General features: G+C 37.5%; 2 protein-coding genes across 2 annotated transcripts in view; both read right to left on the minus strand.

The window, feature by feature from the left end:
• Positions 1-7,382, minus strand: part of bcl2a (BCL2 apoptosis regulator a) — a 54,454-nt gene extending 47,072 nt beyond the window's left edge. The window contains exon 1 of the mRNA XM_065258471.2: positions 6,102-7,382. Coding sequence (XP_065114543.1) covers positions 6,102-6,653 — 552 coding nt within the window. The 5' untranslated portion in view covers positions 6,654-7,382. The remainder of the gene's footprint in view (positions 1-6,101) is intronic.
• Positions 7,383-9,749: 2,367 nt separating this feature from the next.
• cox4i1l (cytochrome c oxidase subunit 4I1, like) lies at positions 9,750-17,645 on the minus strand. Its single transcript, XM_065258472.1, has 5 exons — positions 17,495-17,645; positions 16,284-16,377; positions 15,950-16,111; positions 13,264-13,395; positions 9,750-9,991 (listed from the first exon to the last, which is right to left on the minus strand). Exons 2-5 carry the CDS (start codon positions 16,375-16,377, stop codon positions 9,858-9,860), a joined length of 522 nt encoding a protein of 173 aa, XP_065114544.1. The 5' UTR covers positions 17,495-17,645; the 3' UTR covers positions 9,750-9,857.
• Between the last annotated feature and the right edge of the window lie 1,477 nt (positions 17,646-19,122).

The raw sequence follows: 19,122 nt of genomic DNA on the forward strand, positions 1-19,122 counted from the left end.
TGAGAAAGCTCATTAAGCATTTTGAAAACCAGAAGTCCTAAATGTCTGAGCATCTGCTCCAGTTTACCATGTGCAGTGCTGTCAAATTTTGAAAGGAGGCAATAGACCCACTACACTCTGATAGCTTTGGTCATTAAACAGCAATACAATATAACGCAATTTAAAAAGCGTTTCATGCGAGAGATATTACTTTTCTTAGCCAGACTACATGACAAAAGTAGGCATATAGTCATTAAAACAGTGGTTCTCAAACTGGGGGCCATGGACCCTTGGGGGACCACAAGATTGTGCCAGGAGGGTCCCAGTTTTATGACATTTTATAAAATACATGAATCTATCATAAATTCTGTGTAATTAAACCTCCAAAAACTAGGACTACTAAGCAACAGCACTACATTTTATAATTTAATATGTTTTGTTTAATTCCAATGTTAAGTTTTAGAATGTTTTATGTCATAATATTTTTTGGGGGGGCACGAAGGGATGCACTGACTGCACACAAGGGGAGCAGCACACAGAAAGGTTTGAGAACCACTGCATTAAAACATTAAGAGTGTGTATGCTTTGTATTGGTTATTCCTCTCTAAAATCAATGCTCTGAAAATTTAACACCAGTATAATGGTTAAAACTACGATGACTATATATATATTTAGGATATATATATATATCTACCTATCCCTACCGTGTCTATATATATATATATATAAATATATATTAATTTCTACCTAGGGTTTTTGTCCTTCTAGGAGTTTTTCCCACCGGGTTTTCTCCTAGGGGGTTTTTTAGTCCCAGGGAGAGTCAGCCAACTTTGGCTTAAAGGATAATTCCGGTATTTAACACTTTGAGTCTCATTTCTGGTTTGTTTTGGATGAACTACAGTGATGGACACAGAAATTTTGACAATGGGTCGTGTCTTGAGTTTTTGACTCGTTTAGAAGTGTCTCTTGACTGCTTCAGAATGGAAGTCAATGACCATGCACAAACATGTCATTAAAACAACACTTAACGTTCATTTTCAAAACTGTACTACTCACCGAGTAGTTTGTGGTGTTCGTTGATGATTAAAAACAAATATATTGGCGCAATGTATGATTTCAATCCGTGTTATTTGCTATAGTGGAACTATTTTTTCAGATACCTCACAACCGCGTATATACTTCCGCTCTATATTTGAGTCTGAAGCATTAGCACACTCGGCATGCCTGTCACGCGTCCTGCGAGAACAGCATTAGTGAAACAAAACACAAGAGCACTTTTAATAAGGTAGCCTTACATTTTTCTAACAAACAAACACTCCCGTATCAGAAATTAACAGCACAGTAATTACTGACAACGTAAAGGGTAACTGTTAGGCTATTTAAATAAAACAACGAAAATAAATGAACGAAGTTCAACAAACTAATAAAACGGTAGCATACTTTCCAAATTATGTTTATTTATAACACTTACACCATCCAATATGTTTTTTCATCAGCAGAACAATAAAGAAGATATTTGCAGAAACCCCAGTGCTCTGTCATGCAAGTCAACCGATCCGCACACTTTAAGAGCTAAAGCATATATATCCAATACAACAGTAATCCCCCATAACTCCGTGTGACATATTGACGTCTTGTGAAGCACATCAATCAGTTTTTGCAAGAAACTGAACGTTATTTACAACACTATTAGCGTGAATGCCAAAGCAGGAAGCGCGCTTTCCGTTTGAGGCGATCTCTTCCACTGGTGGCGTTTGGTGGCTGTTGGTCTCTCTGCGCCACCTATAGAGCGGGAGCGTGAAGCGCACTTCCTGCTTGGCAAAAGCTCTGCATTAACGCTGTGAAATATTAATATATATATATTCGAATCTCAAAACTGAAAATCGAATGTCAATCCACGGAACAAATATTCAAATATTCTGGTCCAGCCCTACAAATATGGGAAAAAATTCTTCTGAGAGAAACCGAGCGAAAAAACTACAACCACATGTAAACGACCCTTTTCTGTTTCCCAGTGGCGGAGTGATATATCAGCGAGCAATGAGTCTTACAAGAGAGATCAATGGAATTTTACAAAATGCCAAATAAAACACGACAGAAACTGTATTTCGCTTCACAACTTGTTTTTAAACATCAACGAACACCACGCACCACTCGGTGAGTAGTACAGTTTTGAAAATGAACGTTAAGTGTTGTTTTAATGACATGTTTGTGCATGGTCATTGACTTCCATTCTGAAGCAGTCAAGAGACGCTTCTAAACAAGTCAAAAACTCAAGACACGACCCTTTGTCAAAATTTCTGTGTCCATCACTGTAGTTCATCCAAAACAAACCAGAAATGAGACCCAAAGTGTTAAATACCGGAATTATCCTTTAACTTAGCACTGTACTGTATACGTTACATTATTAATACACTCACTTGTACGGTTTATTCTTAGCCGCTATATTCTACTTCTTATACTATATATTGATTTTCTGTGTTCTCCTCTACATCTACTCATGTAAAGCTGCTTTGCAACAATTAACACTTGTGAAAACCGCTATATAAATAAAATTGAATTGAAAAAAAAAAAATTGAATAGATCCTATATTTAACTGAAAGTCTAAAACAGATTATAAAAAACTTTCTCATATTGTAGTTCCCCAAAACTTCAAATATCAAAAGCATCTTTCAGAAAGGGTGTATAGGAAAAAAGCAGATATGTATTATCTATTATATTAGACAGCGAGGCAATACGTCAACTGCCTTAGGGGGCTTGCACACCAAAGTTTAACGCCCGCAGCTGGCGCATGTTTTCAATTTGTTTCCAATGGAAGCGTTTTTCAAATAGGCCAGCAGCTAGCGGTTTTCTTCCGCGCTGAAAACCAGTCTCTGGGGTTTTTCCGAGCTCAGCGCTGGGCACAGAGAGTGGAAAAATATTCAACTTTGGGTGAAAAGCTCCGCTTGTCAATGTCAGTTCTCACCAGCTGTCCAATCACAGTGAAGGAGGGGCGGGACATTACCACAGCAACCAACCAGCTCACAGCTAAGGTATCACAGCTCCCAAAGCGCTCAGCTGAAAAAAGCTGGCACTCAGCTAAAAAAACCTGGCATTCGGCATTGTCCAGGCTTTTTTTAGCCGCATTTAAAAGTTTTGGTGTGCACAACTCTTTAGTTTTTGGCCGCAGCCATGGTTAACAAGGCTACAGGTGCCAGGTGGCTATTTTAGATGAAGTGTCACTTAAAAGACAAAGCTTGCAAACTACAGCACAAGATTATGTTAATAGTGTAAACACCAGTCACATGTGGGCATTTACATACAGCTGCAATAACTATTATTTTACATCATGTATAGCAGGCTTCTCCCAGCCACATGGCTGTATGTTTAGCTGCTTATATTAACTTGTTATCTCGTCAATAAAGAGAAAACACATCCCTTCCAAAGATGAGTTTTTACAGCAATACATATTTTCGCTATTGTCCAATAGATGGCGCTCTTACACAACTTAGCATTTACGGATCCAAAAACAGTAAAAACTCTGTGTCTGTTTTGATCCTCGTTTTGAATCTAATCTGATCTGATCATCATCATCTCAGCTTTCTTTTCAAAGTTTGGTATTTTTAAAGAATCCTACCCATATTTGAGAGATGATAAAAAAAACTAATGAAGATAGGATAAAACAGAGCAGAAAGTCTGTTCTTTCATTTGATATATTGTATGTTTATATATTTAAAGAAGATAGCCTTTCTTTCTGAAAAGCATTAAACTTTTGTAAAGTAAATAAATAAATGCAGCTGCTGGAAAGGAGTTAAAAAGAATTACATTATCATGCCTTCATCTAACCAAGTTAATTGCATCTCTTGTTTCTTTTTAATGTCTCAAATGGTCTATAATTGTGTCAGTGTACAATAAGAGGGCTATCAGCATGAACAGAACCGGTCTATAAAATTCTTAAGAACTTTAAAGCACATTTATTTGTTGAGATGACCTGAAGTAAGATGAAGATCTGAAAGGCATGCTGGGTAATCAGTATACCTATGTGAGGGAGGTAGGAAAAACAGTAATGAGAAACAGTTACAGCTGAATCATGCATTCTCCAGAGACAGGCTTTATCCATTAATTGTCAAGTGGTAGACTTAGTAAAAACAGAATTGTTTTTCTAATATATGAATTATTTCTACTTTGTACAGATGAATCGACCACAATTACTTTTAAGTACTGCATATAACCCATAAGTGTCAAATCATACGCATTTTCTTCCTAAACGATCCCAATTTGGTGCACAATTTTACTGACCCTCCACTGATGCTTTTTCTGTGAAGATAAAAGTCCCTACAAATTTGCACAAATAAAGCTTCTAAATGCAGTTTTTGTATAAGACGCAAGCGAATGGGGCCAAACTTCCACCAGCTACAAAGGAAATCTATTAGAAAACATCCTTGTGAGAGTATATATTATATCAACATCAAAAAATCTCAGTACTCCAACATTTAAAAAAGCTGTTAATGACAGACTAGTAAAATATAACTCTTATGAGCAAGCCAATTCTCCCAGCAATAACAGTCTTAAATGCAATCTGTAGATGTGCTTTCATGACAAAATGAAATAAATAAATCATTTATTGCCTTTGGATAAAAGTGCTGAGGTGGTGAATAATGCAGGCATGTGTAAAAGCTTATTAAAATGCTTCTCTGCTAATTGTGTCCTAATTGCTCTGCTTTGTTTTACCTGAAGGAATGACTTGAGCTGATATACAGATCATGTACACAAAGACACACCGATTTAGGCAGCCATAATAATCCAGTCAGACATCCATTTGTAATTAAAATTATAACTGACTTAAATTAATTGCTCTATACAGACTAAAAATAAAATTATGTGTCTGGAGAGTGTTTGCGTATGGCTATTTTTGCTGGCTCTCTCTACACCACACTTTATCAGAGGCCATTTGAACCCGTCCAACCTGCAGCAGATGTGGTGAGTAATGACCATCATTAATTCAGTCCCAGCACACCTTTCGTTCAGACAGGAATAATGGCTCTGCTGGGCCACCTGCACAGCTGTACTAGACCGTAAGAAACTAGGCTAGCATCCAGTCTGCAGTATGAAGACTGCACCATCTCACAAAAAATGACTAGATTTGCCAACCACATCTTCTCGTGTTATAAAATGCACAATTACAAATTAGTTTTAATGAAACAAATCACCTCGTCTTTTTAGACCAGGGTAGTGAGGAGGTTCTCTTGTGCATGCATGAATAGGGTGGAGTCCAACAATACAGGAGCAATGCAACCATGATGTGCTGCTCCAATTTATAGTCAACCGTAAATAATTCAGCACAGAAGCACTGCAGTAAAAGTGAAAGGGTAGTGTTAAAATTCGGAGGAAAAGGGGGAAAAAAGAATAAAAGATGCTTGCTTGTTTTGAAAAGGGAGTTGAATGCAAAAGCTTTTAACTCCAGAACCAGCATTCATTCAGAGACAACGCACCGGGTGCCTTCAGTTTTTGTCTAGAAAGTTCAAATAAGAGTATGTCCTTTAAACTATCATGCTGACAAATCACAGCAAGAGCTCATATCATCAGCTCGACCTTGAGCAAAAGCTAGGACAGATACAGATTCTCTATACGCTGCCTTTTCTCTTTAGACTATAAGAGAAAAATCTTTGCTGGAATTATTTACAACAATCATTAAGAATTAATAATAACCCCGCATGTCTAACTAAAGCAAAGACTGACCACATCCTTAAAACTGAGCAAGTGTTGGTAACTCTAAAATGAACTAATGAAAAGTGGAGGCGGGGTTAACCTTAATTGAACCGTCAATCTTTACCTTTGATTGAACTGTCAAAATAAAAGAATGGGGACTAAACTCTGACCAACTCTCTTAAATAACCAACTGTATGCGTTGGGCTGATTTATTGGTGGCTTGTTATAATTTCTATTGCATATATACTACAGTGTGTTGTTGAACTCAACTTTAAACTCAGTTTGCATTATGCAATGGTAATTATTATTATTATTACTTGATAATGACGTTGACAAGGGACACAATTTCAATAAAACTGCATGGTTTCTTTTAACTGTTAAGAAGATCATTAATGCATTGACCAAAGGTCACGATTGTATGATCATAAACCTACCCAACCACCATTTTCCTGTATCCAGTTTTCCAGAGGCCCGTTCAGGTAGTCCGTCATCCAGTGTGCAATATTATCTACCTGGGACGCCATCTCCCGGTTAACGCTCTCCACGCACATGGTCCCACCAAACTCAAAGAAAGCCACAATTCGACCCCAGTTCACTCCATCCCTGAAGAGCTCCTCAGCCACGGCTATAAAACTTCGCTGGGCTGCATTAGGAGTGATTATCATCTGACTGGACATCTCCTCAAATTCCCGATGGTACATCCTTTCTATTTCATCTCCAGCCTCGCGTAACGCCCGGTAGAGTCTCAAATGGGGGTCGGTGCGAGTGACCCGGTGGTCTAGCAGGCATTCATGGTTACCCCCGCCGGCTGAGGGAGCCTGAAGCCTTCTCCTGTCAGAGTTCGGAGAGGAGTCCTCGGTTCCGTTATGCGCGTCATCTTCCTCTGTTGAAGGTTGACATTTCCACACGTACCCTTTCTTTAAAAGTTTATGGTTAATGTATTTCTCCACGATATGACGACTGTCGTAACGAATTTCGTTGGCCATCGTTATTAAACACAATTAAAAACGTGTTTAAGTTGGGAAAAATAGTCGTTTATTCAAAGTACATTCTGACTGACAGAAATTAACGGTCGCTCACAAGGAAAAGCTCAGAAATCTCTCATATTCGCATCGTCCAGCGAATATAAACGTGGTTTCTTTCACCATAACGCAATTTTTTGAATAAAACAATATAATGGAGTATTACATTCATTGAAAACAAAGCATATAAACGATATATTTAACTTTATAGCCACAAAAGACGAACAGCTTGCTACTGCAGCGCGCGCACGAACTTCAAAGGAGATCCGATAGCGTCTCGAGCTTGGCACGAGGAATGTCCGCTCATTGGGACGCGTTCACTCCTGAAACTCGTGCTTGTGTTCCAGTACGCCCCAGACAGTGAACATCCAGCCCGTTGCAAAACGTCTTTTACGTTACGACACAAAATTAAAGCAGTTTAAACAAACGCTTTACATTTTCCAAGGCAAAACAGAGTAATATTCCACTGACATTCGAGGTCCCAGAAAAGACGGAAGAGAAAAATAGCAACCAAGTCAACGCGCGTTTTTCTCAGTGGTAAATGCACGCGTGTGTATCCTCGTTTCGGGTTTTCTTACGTGTTGCTACGGTACGGATCGTGGTGCAGTCCTGCAGGGTTTAAGCGTGCTCCGTCACATGTATGGAGGCTGGCGCTTTCATTGAAGCGGCGCTCTGTTGAACTGTTGAAAGTGAGTGACTGTTTGAAGGTACGAGCTCAATGGGGGCGGCACTTCCTCTAGGCTACGTCACCCATTCATTTTTTTGCCTAGCGCAAGGACACTCCACATGCATTTTACGGTGTGGTTAAAGTGCACTTTGTCAGACCTCTTTACATTCTTTTTATCTTTGGCAAACCTTATTCCTCCCTTAGGACCTCAGTCTCAACTATGTTATTCGGTAAAACTTGTAGGTAGTTTCAACCGTCATCATTTTCATAATTTATGAGTTCCCTACAGCTTTATCTATTTACATCTTAATTTACTTCTAATGCATTAACAGAAGACAATGCTGTTCATTTTTGCTCTTTCAGTGTGTGTCTTGTAATGGTAACCTACTAAATATTACACTGCAAAAATGATTTTCAATAAAAAATAAATCTTAGTATTTTGTCTTGTTTTCAGTAAAAATATCTAAAAATTCTTAAATTAAGGTGCTTTTTCTTGATGAGCAAAACGACCCAAGAAAAAATGATAGTTTTTAGACCAAAAATATCACATTTAAGTGATTTTGTGCATAAAACAAGCAAACAAATCTGCTAATGGGGTAAGCAAAAAAATCCTGAACATTTTTCTTAAACACTAAATTCAAGAAAAATTTGCTTACCCCATTGAAAGATTTTTTTGCTTGTTTTATGCACAAAATCACTTTTTAATATTTTTTATAATATTTAATAATTTAATATTTTTGATACTTATTTTCGTAGGTCATTTTGCTTATCAAGAAAAAGGATCTTAATTTAAGAATTTTTAGATATTTCTACTGAAAACAAGACAAAAATACTAAAAATGTTTTACTCTAAAATCTTTTTTTGCAGTGTACAAATGAAAAAAGCATTAAAACCCCAGTAGTTCTACATTAATAGTTATTGATGTTATATGTACTACCAGTGATTAGTATAAATATAAATGCATATAAATGTAGCATATTTATTAAAGGGAACAGAGAATGAAAAACCATTTTTACCTTGTCTTTGTTGAATAATGGTAGTCTACCCGCATTCACAAACATACAAAAAGTTCTAGACATGATAAACATCTCAGTCTCACAGAAATTCCTCTTTTAGAAACGTCAGCCAGAAAATGGCCCAATCTGAAAAACTGATGCTTATGACATCACAGGCATCTAACTGCCCCTCCACTTTAAAATAATTGGCTAAATTTTTTGAGTGGCAGCAAAGTCAGCCAATCAGTAATGAGATTACAAGTTCAGCCAGTAGGGGGAGCCAAATAGGTGCAAAACCACTTGTTTAAAACCCCCCACCCTAATAGAGCTATCTGAGAGAGGTTTTTAGGAAGCTTCTAAGGCATTACAGACCCAAACAAAAAAAAATGTGTCTACATTTGTCTTACTTTACTCATTACTTCAGAAAAGTAATATTATTACGTAAATTACATACCTATAGTCACGTAATTTTTTTATCCTTTTTCGTGATACTGTCATGAATTTCCGCGTCTTTTCGTGATCGTATCACGAATTTCTGTTTATGTGTCATTGTCACGTATTGGTTTCTCAACTGTTTTGTCCTATTTTCTCACCATTAACCCTAACGCCAGGCGAAAATGTTTAAAAATTTAGAAAATATAAAAAATAAATCAGAAAAAATAGTATAAACCAATACTTAAAGTGACATCCTAATGCAAACACCAAATCTAACCCTAAACCAAAGTGAAAATAGTTTAAAAATAAAAAACAGTTGAGTAACCAATACGTGACAATGACACATAAACAGAAATTCGTGATACGATCACGAAAAACCGCGGAAATTCGTGACAGTATCAGGAAAATGAATAAAAAAATTACTATAGGAACATTATTTTGTGAGACTGGGTAGCAATGCACGTTACTTGTAATGCGTTAACCCAACACTGTTTATAATAGTCCAAATATGTAACATTCAGGTAGGCCTACAGTACATGTGTATACCTTTTAGTTACTAATATACACTCTCTGGAACAAAAACTATGTACCTCTGAGGTCTTAAAATGAACTATTTCGGTGCAAAAGCATACTTTTTGCAAAGGTACTGCCTTAGTTACAGCAAGGTACCATTTTTGACCATTGGGGTGTGTAATGGCAACTTATGAAGAATTGTTTTTTTATTTAACCTTGTACAACCTGTATTTGGTTGAAAGGACAATAAAGCTACTCTGACTCTCTATTTTGCACATACAAATTGTAATTCCTTAATTCCTAAAACATCTCAGCCAATCACTTACTCTCTAACACAACCAGCCAGCCAATCATGTTAGCACATATTACATTTTCAAAGTAACAATGTAACAAACATGTGCTTTCTTCTTAGTACAAACAGTACAAAGACAAAATACTCAAATAGTTCTGTTAATTCAGTGCATTTATTGAAGTATTAAGGCTGCAGGTTGTACAGCATTACTGAGTTTGGATATTTTGGTAAAGTTGATACATTCATTGTCACCAAACACAACTGATTCATTTCCACTGTTTCTTTTCATAGTCCCACTTATTAGTAAACCCATGGACGGGGTTCACCCTCATGTCTATCATCCTCTGTGTCTGCTTCTCGATCCACTCAGGAGATAAAGTGTGTGGAACATCACCGTACACTGTGAGGAAAAAAGACACGACATGACAAAAAAACCTATTATAGAAATGATACCAGATGGAATACAAGAACACAGTTTGTATAGTAAACTGGGGTATGGGTCAAAAATGTTTCTCTCCATCCTATAGATGCAGTAGGTAAAGTTAAACTTATAATTAGCCCAGAATGTTCAACCTGATCCCACGGGAATACAAAGTGAATAGGCTTTATGCCCAGCTGGATTACTTCCTGAACTTCAGCCAGCTCCTTGTTTCCTGTCTGCCATTATTGGCCAAACTGATTAATCCAGGTGTGCCTGACCTCAGTAGTCACAACAACAATAATCAGACACACCTGGATTAATCAGTTTGTCCAATAATGGAAGACAGGAAACAAGGAAGTTCAGGAAGTAGTGCAGATGGGCATAAAGCCTATTGGACAAAACATACAATTATTAGAAAAAAATAATATTGATACTCCACCCCAACCTCGCCCTTTAAAGGCGGTGTGCATGATTTTTGAAAAACGCTTTGGAAAAGGGAGCCAGGCCGAGTACTAAAAAAACTTGTAGCCCATCAGCAGTAAGGGGCGTGTCTACTAATCGACATCGTTGCCTGGGATGCGTATGTGTGGGGCGGGTCTATCAAAAGAAGGTCTAGGTTCTATTGGGGTAGGGGCGTGTTTGTTTAGGTGATTTCAAATGTCAACATTGGCTTTCAGAGATCATGCACCCAGCCTTTAACCCAACATCACAAGGGGGCGAAAGCAAATAAAAACATACAAAATTGGTTATACGAATTTATACGTATAACTTCTGCATAAAATATGTACGTTTGCTATGATTATTGATGTGTTCGAATTCATGCGGCACCGCAAGAACCGACATAAAAGTCCCACGAAAGCGATTAGAGAAATCATATTGCTTTCCGGGTCTTTGATGTCATCTGCATTTTGAGTCTTGCAAAAGTCAAACACACCTACAATTGTAGCAATTCGTACATATTTTACGCAGAGGAAACTTAATCGTATTAATTCGTAAAATCAAATTTGTACATTTTTGCACGATTTGCTTTTGCCCCTGTGCATTGGATTAAAAATGGCGAGGTATCATTATTGAACACATCTATTGGAATGTTTTTTTTAACAATAAGCACATGATTTGACTTTGGATCAATGTGAGCTCATTAAACAATTCTGCAACAATTAAACATTTACTAAAATTGGTGGTGAGGTGTTTGAAACACAAGATTTATTAACCAAACACGACTGTAGCAAGTGCCCGAAGGTCTTAAGGGACAACCCTGCTATACCATTAAATAAAACATGTCACAGAAATTAAGAGGTGTGAAAGAGACAGTTAACTGTGCAAAATCCCCTCATGTGCTGCTGTGGACACAGAAAAGCAAGCAATTAAGTGTCCTAACAGAGGGCAGCATCTGACAGTTTTCTGCTGGAGTTTTATCCTCCAGGCAAGGAACAAGAAAAAATAAACAAATTAAAAAGAGTGATTGTGTCTGCACACCATGCACTAGCGAGAATATTACAGACCTGGTTCATGTAAAAAGCAAGCTAATAATTGTACAAAAATGCACTCGGTGGAAAAAGGAGGGCAAATTATGGTTGCAATGTCAGGTCTAACAAAATTTAGAAGAATGATGCATTCAAATCTTGGTATATAACCAGTATTCGGTTTAAATTTTTTTTGTCATTTTTTTCTAGAGCCTCTTCCAAATTGAAACCCCTTCAGGCAGAATTTCCCACATATTCATCAAAGAAATCATGCAAAAAGATATTCATTTGCCAGGTGGATCCAGTGCACCTGCCCCGAGGTATGTGTAAAAATCTGTTCATGAGGATATCGGTGTGCCTGCAAGCACCAGAGTCAAAGCCTTGGGCGTGACTGCATCCCACGTGACTCAGTTTCCAAAAAAAAACCCACCTATTTATCTCCATCTTCGCTTAAGTCAACCTTAGACTAGTCTTAATACCCAACCCTAATGAGCGCCCCAGAGCAGCGTTCAGAGGTTTTCAAGTTGCGACACGACCCAGACGGTGTGGGAAATACCCATTACTTAACCGACAACTGACTTTTGGACTACTGTACCTTTCTCACTTTGACGTGGTTACACCCCGTCCCCACCAAAGGATCCTCACCAAACTTTTGTTCTCCCATTTTTATCTGTTATTTTTTTGCGTTAATTTCCTCTCCTGAGGTGTAGCACTGACTTCCTTCCTCAAAGAGTCAGGGCCTTTGAGACAAAGATGGAGACTTTCTCACACGCTTATCCAAACAGCTACGCAATGCACACTCATTCGTTTCAGACGTGTCAGCCCCTTTCCGTCTGTTTTAAGCATGCACACAGGCAGGAGAGCCTTGAAAAGCTTTTTATCATTTTGCAAGTGAAGAAGTTCAGCTGGGTCTAAAGGGATTTAACAACCGAATCCGGGGCTCAAACACGTAAATCTTTTCACCGTTCCTTCTCTTTTCACCGCTGACTGGAAAACACGACCCAGTCCAATTATTTCAGATGGGGGAGCGTGTGCTGCAGGTTAAAGAGCCCAGCAGATTCCTTCACCTGACAGATGGTATCAGAGAGATCTCTACTCCGAGATGGTCTGTTGGGGCTGGGCACATTATGAAGGATATAGGCAAGAAAACATTATAGTAGTGGAAAGCAATATTTCAAGCCTTAATTTAGCGGAAGCTAAATCGATGTTATGTCAGGCGGTATTGATTTAAGATTCAATAAATGTCACTTATTTTAGATTGGGTTAATGAATAAATCATCAGCATGATTAAATCCAACCGGATCTCACATCAAAGCGAATGGGTGTGAACGGAGTGCTAGAAATGATGAAACGTTTGAAGTTCGATCACTTATAAATGTCTAGTTATAATCTGCTAATGTTTGTAAGTTGGATTTTTCAGGATGTCACACATGGAGACGTATGCCTGTAAACATACGTGGGCTAAATCGTATGCACGAAATTGAAAATTTGGGCTGCAGTGTTTTAGATAAATAGCAAAATAACGGTTTTTTTTTCGGAACCGCGTTTTTAATGCTTGACTTTTCAGTTACTTATGACAATAAATAGTTTTCTTAAAAAAAAATAACAATTTTGTATTCCACATGGTCATAACCATTGAAATCAGTAAAAAAAAAAAAGCAAACATTTTGGTGCTTTTCCCAATAACTCGTTTATGCATCGCAGCAACAGGCCCAAGAGATCAATGAGCCTCCATATATGTCTATGCGTATGCCTATATGAATTTATACACAAAAATAAACCCACCATAACCACGTTGCCACCACACCAACAGCCCTGTGAATCCCAGGAAGAAGAAAATGCCCCCAACGACTGTCATCCACTCTTTGGAGCCTCTTCTCATCTCTGGATATGACAACTCATGTGTGAGTCTGTATACTGTAAAGACAGATCAATTATATGATGATTTAGGGGCTTGCATTGAAAAAGGCACATAGGCACATTTTGGACAAATTAAACCACAGTGCCATCTGGTGGAAAAGAAATTCATTACCTGGGCCTTTTTTTGCATGGTGTCATTATTATAGCTTCCATTATCGTTATAATTCCCGAGACTCATGACCCATTTACTATATTACTGATTTAGCTTTTATCTAAAGTGATTTTATACATTTGTTTCATTTCTGTATTCTCTAGGAATCAAACCTGTGACCACGTTTCTCATTTAGTCTACACTGTAATAATAATAGCCTACTTCAGTGTTTCCCAACCGGGGGCCGGGGCCCACAGGGGGACCTCAGCAGATTTCCAAAGGGGCCCAAAATGACTTAAAATTATTAGTCTTAAAATAAAAAAGATTTCTTTTTTTGGCCATTTTAGTAGCGAATATACATCTGTCTAGTCAGTCCAAGCTCTAGTTAATTTTATTTGGGAAAAATGAGTAAGTGGGGGGGCCTTCAAATATTATTGTGGGTAACTAGGGGTCCTTGAAGTGAAAAAAGTGGCCACTGGCCTACAGGTAAAATAGGAATATATTTTGAAAACTGGAGCTAAGGTTTTGTTTGCAAGAAAATATTAAGGAAAATCAACAACAATAAAAAGAATCACTATACTGGTGCCCAGAAAGAGGGCAATAATACCTAATGATTTATTAATACTAATTTCACCATATAAAACAACATTAACAGCTACTCATAAAAACGAACAAGGGCTCTGCAAAGCAATTAACCAGCCATTTCAACCCATTAATGGATCGCATTCATTTACATTGCCTGGTTGAAATATCAGCACTGCGTCAAGTATTTTTATGTTTTTTGGGGGAAGTGGTAATTTAATTTTAAAATAAGATGAAAAAAAATCAGTTTTCCTAACTTATAAATGACAGTACTCATTACTATAGCTACAGGTTAATATGTATCAAAAGAAGAAATGTTTTTCAGGAACAATGGGTGTGTAAACATAATAATTCCTTTGGCATCTGTTTCCTCCACACCCACGGTCAAAGTCCGTGATTCACACTGTGATTCTCAACCGGTGGGCCTCAGGGCGCCATCTGGTGGGCCGCGTGGACAGTGTTAATCTACTGCCCAAATAATTTTTATTTATATTTTAAATTTACAAATCTTGTTATTTTCGCATTAAATTGTTAATATGAATTTATCTGAATAAAAAATGCTCAGTCAAAATGAGCCTATTTATGTTTGAATAACGCATCATTAATTGCGTCACAAGGTCAGACAGAACGTTTGTTCATTCAGATGCAGTAACATTACGTCACTGTAAATTGATTATTTTCTGAATAGAAAATCTAATCTGACTGGGAGAAAGTCCTCTTTAAACAAGCCGCACGTCACTATAAAGCCGCTACGGTACCTATAGGGGTCACGTTTTAACGCATATAGTATCTCACTTTTTTGACGTGCAATCCATTTAAATATTGACACTCAGGGTTTCCCTGTTCAGCATCATTGTTGACGTGCAGTGTCATTTACAAAGACGCGTTTGCATGTGTAGCCTACAATAATTATTTTGTAAAATATTTACTTTAAATATCTAAATTAAGTTGCATTTTAAAATTAAGTTAAATAATAAGTTACATTTTAAATAAAAGCTCTTTTACAGCTGGAAATGATCGTCCGTGGTATAGGCTATTGGAAGCAATGGCAGACCTAAAAAAAATCCAGCAAAGACCAGCATAAGCTGGTAGCTGGTTTAAGGTGGCAGTAGCTGGTCTAAGCTGGTCCTCCCAGCCTGGCAAAGCTGGTGGGGCAGCTGGTCTTCCAGCATGACCAGCTAAGTCCAGCTAGACCAGCTTAAAAAGTGACCAAAACACAGCTAGACCAGCTTGCTACACCAGCTAAAACCAAGCTGGGAGACAAGCTAAAACCAGCTCACCAGCTTATACTGGTCTTAGCTGGATTTTTCAGTAGACTAGTCACGCGAAATGCATACTTTTTAGTTTTTTCACGCCTTTGAATATTTTTAATTCTGTTATTATGTGTGGCCCAGTGGTTCTCAAACTGGGGTCCGGGGCCCCCAGGGGGGCCACGAGATGGTGCCAGGGGGGCCCCAGTTTTAAGACATTTTTATAAAATACATTAATTTATCATGAATTCTGTGAAATTAAACCTAAAAAGCACTACTTTGTATAATTTAATGTTTTGTTTAATTAAAATGTGAAGTTTTAGAAATGTTATTTGTCATAAATTTTCTTTGGGGGGGCCGCGAAGGAATACACCGTACACAAAGGGGGCTGCACGCTGAAAAAGTTTGAGAACCACTGGTGTAGCCTACTCTATTTGTAAAGGTGGCCATCTGAATGTTTTTAAACAATCATTGGTGGGCCATAAGTTGCAAATAGTTAAGAACCCCTGGTCTGCAATATAGTAAGGTGATTTTACATTCTGTTATACCTGACAGATTATATGAAGCTGATTTACAACTACTGTAACAAATAAAACATGGTCAATAAGGCTTAGCCAAGCAGATTTACTGGCTAGTTTCTCCTCCTTGGTGAGTTGGGTCCACGATCCCTTCTCTTTCTCCTTAAGCTTTTTCTGTTCGGCATTAAGGCTTCCGACAAACGGCACATCAGGCAGTGGAGTATCCAGACGGTTGTTGTACTGAGGGATGGTGCAGTCAATCACATCGACAGCTAATAATCAAAAGCACATAATCAGCAATGAACGAAGCACTTAGAAAAGCTAAATACTGTGACATTCTAATGCATAGTAAATGCATAAACAAATACAATAAATATTGATGAATGGATAAAGCTGCTAATGACAGCTAAATGCTCTTAATCTTCTTAAGAGTGAGCCTGTTACCATGTGTGTGTGCAGCCCATGCCCCAGATGAGGTAGACAGCCTCCGCCACAATCCACACTGCAGCCCTCGCACAAGTGCACGAGAAGTCAGCATCTAATGCAGAAATGTAATGGACAACCACTAGTTACCAAAAAGCAAAACAGTTATTATTATTGGAGAAAAATACATTATTGGAGACTCTTAGACTATATGGAGCATGCGCGTTGAGAGCGCGTACTTGTCCATATGCTTGCTGTCAACCAGATAAGCAGCTCAGTTGTGCTGTATGTTGCTTTTCTGAGAACGCGTTTGCGAGAGGTTAATCAATGTAAGTGGAAAATGTCATGTGCCCGAAGTCAAAGAGTCCGACGTACAGGAATGAAGTTATGAGGGAACCAATGACATACACCGACATGTACTTGTGATTGTTGAAATATGATCTATGCGATCATGTTTCATATGCATGCAAGTGCCATATATTATTTTAAACATTTACATTAATTCATTTGGTAGAAGCTTTTATCCAAAGCAACTTAATTATCCTTAGCCACAGCATTTAAGGTTCTCTGGGATCGAACCCATGATGACCAATGCTCCATCACAAGAGCATTATTTTTAACATAAGGAAAAGCAGCAAGTGTTCGCGTGGATGTGCTCTCTGTCACGTACTGTAGTGGAATATTCTACAGGCACTAAAATGGCTTCGAGGGGGGCGTGATATCATGCACAGAAAGAAACAATAACAAAAGTGAAACAATACACTTCTAATAATAAAGTCATCACGCGCGCATCACACATTTTTTTAATGCATTCGCTTATAGGATGCACATTTAAAACGATTAAATTAGTTTTAAAATGTAATATTACCATGTAGGTTAAATACTCTAAAGATGAAGGAATGCTTTTTAAGGTATTTTTGGCACAAAAAGGCTAACATGACCGCGCAGAAGATCGTTAAAGAGTATTTTCAATTTATCAAAACTGTTGCACATTTTTCAAATAAAGTCTTATGCATTCATTTCAAAGCTGATTTTATCAAAAGCGATTTAATCAGTGCGTATCAGTATGCAATTCACAATAAAATTGTATTTCCTCATTCAAAAGTCTTTAACTTTAAGTGCAGAGTTAATCAGGATGAGTCACATCCAGATGAAAAGCAAAATAGTTACGATAAAACATCACATATCTCATGTCCCTAGATTTCAAATACTATAAAAGCACTTGAATTTACCTTAATGTTTGAAGGTCTGAACGTATCGACAGAAACTTGCCTACGTGCACTGTCTATATGGTTTCATGGATCGGTTATCAGTAGCGAGTAGATTTTGAGTCAGGTGTCCATCCCCATCAACCGAATGAACCAATGAGCGCGTACCAGGAACCAACCTCACCAAAGCGCACAGAGCGCGCGCCATCAGTTGAGTACCTCATTCATTTTTAGCAGCCGTTTTGATCCTCAGTGAGGTGATGCTGTTTTTGTAGCCTTCTACTAGGCTATATATATAAAATACCCTTTCCCTTAACCTATTATTATCTGAGCTTGCGTTAAGACTTTTGTCATTATGCTGTGTAGAATACTATAGAATACGTCTACAAAGTATAGTATTATATACAGTTCAGTATACTACAGTTTACTTTATTAAATATACTGCAGATTAAATTCATGCAGTAGCTATCATGGCAGCATTGTTAAAGCAAAAAAAAAAAAAAAAAAAATGACACTCGTAAATTTAGGTCAAGTTTTTACAGTCTCACATTTCCTTCCTGCTTTAGACAGCCAAATGTTACTTCTGTTTTATGTTGCCTTGTGTCGTGTTTAGGGGAATTTTTTTTTACAGTTTTTACAGTTCACCAAGGACCTTAAAAATCTTTCCTTTTTATATACGGAACTTATCTTTTTGACAGCAGCATACTTTTCTGTGTAAAGTGCATGTAGAAAAATATTTTGGTTATTTTGTTTGGCTATTACTTTGTCAGTGTGCCGTCTGCTTACATTTTGATTTACCAAGGTCCTACAAAAAGTATTTTTTCTTCTTTTCATCTATGTGTTTATCAGTACATGGATAGACAGGACCTATTTATCTTTCTAAACCCATATTTTATAATGTACATAGCTTAATATTTAGTTTTTTTCTATTATGTAACTTACCTGTGAAACCAGTTTATGAGTGCTTTATTCTCATTGGTTAATATGTTCCATTATTTTTCGCATTTTACCAAGGGGCTGTTGAATGCTTTTCTGATTGGTAGAGACATTTTTCACTTAGATTATTTTCCTCTTAAACACACATTACCTATGACATGTCTTAAAGGGGACATATCATGAAAATCTGACTTTTTTCCATGTTTAAGTGCTATAATTGCATCCCCAGTGCTTTAATCAACCTAGAAAATGTGCAAAAAAAGAACAACAACCCAGTAACTTCGTTTTGGTAAATTATTCTCTGCAAGCATGTGAAAAAATAGGTCATTGAAATTTGGCTCCCCTTGTGATGTCAGAAGGGGATAGTACCGCCCCTTAATCTGCACTATCCAACCACGGCACTGCCATTTAGTGCAGAGAGAGAGAAAATAATTATAAACACAATTAAATTTCAATTTCAACAAACCACTATATTTGCATTTCATCAGCTCATTTGCATTTTAAAGGACACCCAAAATGGCACATATTTGCTCACACCTACAAAGTGGCAATTTTAACATGTTATAATAAGTTATCTGGTATTTTGCCCTAGAATTTCACATGCGTAGGGACATCAAAGATTTATTTTAATATTTTTTTAAAGTCTTGTGAAATTGACTCTGGTCCTTGAATTATTTAAAAAATAATTCGCTTTGCATCATACCGCATTACCAGTG

This window comes from Paramisgurnus dabryanus, chromosome 22 (assembly GCF_030506205.2).
Source record: "Paramisgurnus dabryanus chromosome 22, PD_genome_1.1, whole genome shotgun sequence".
Lineage (NCBI taxonomy): Eukaryota > Metazoa > Chordata > Actinopteri > Cypriniformes > Cobitidae > Paramisgurnus > Paramisgurnus dabryanus.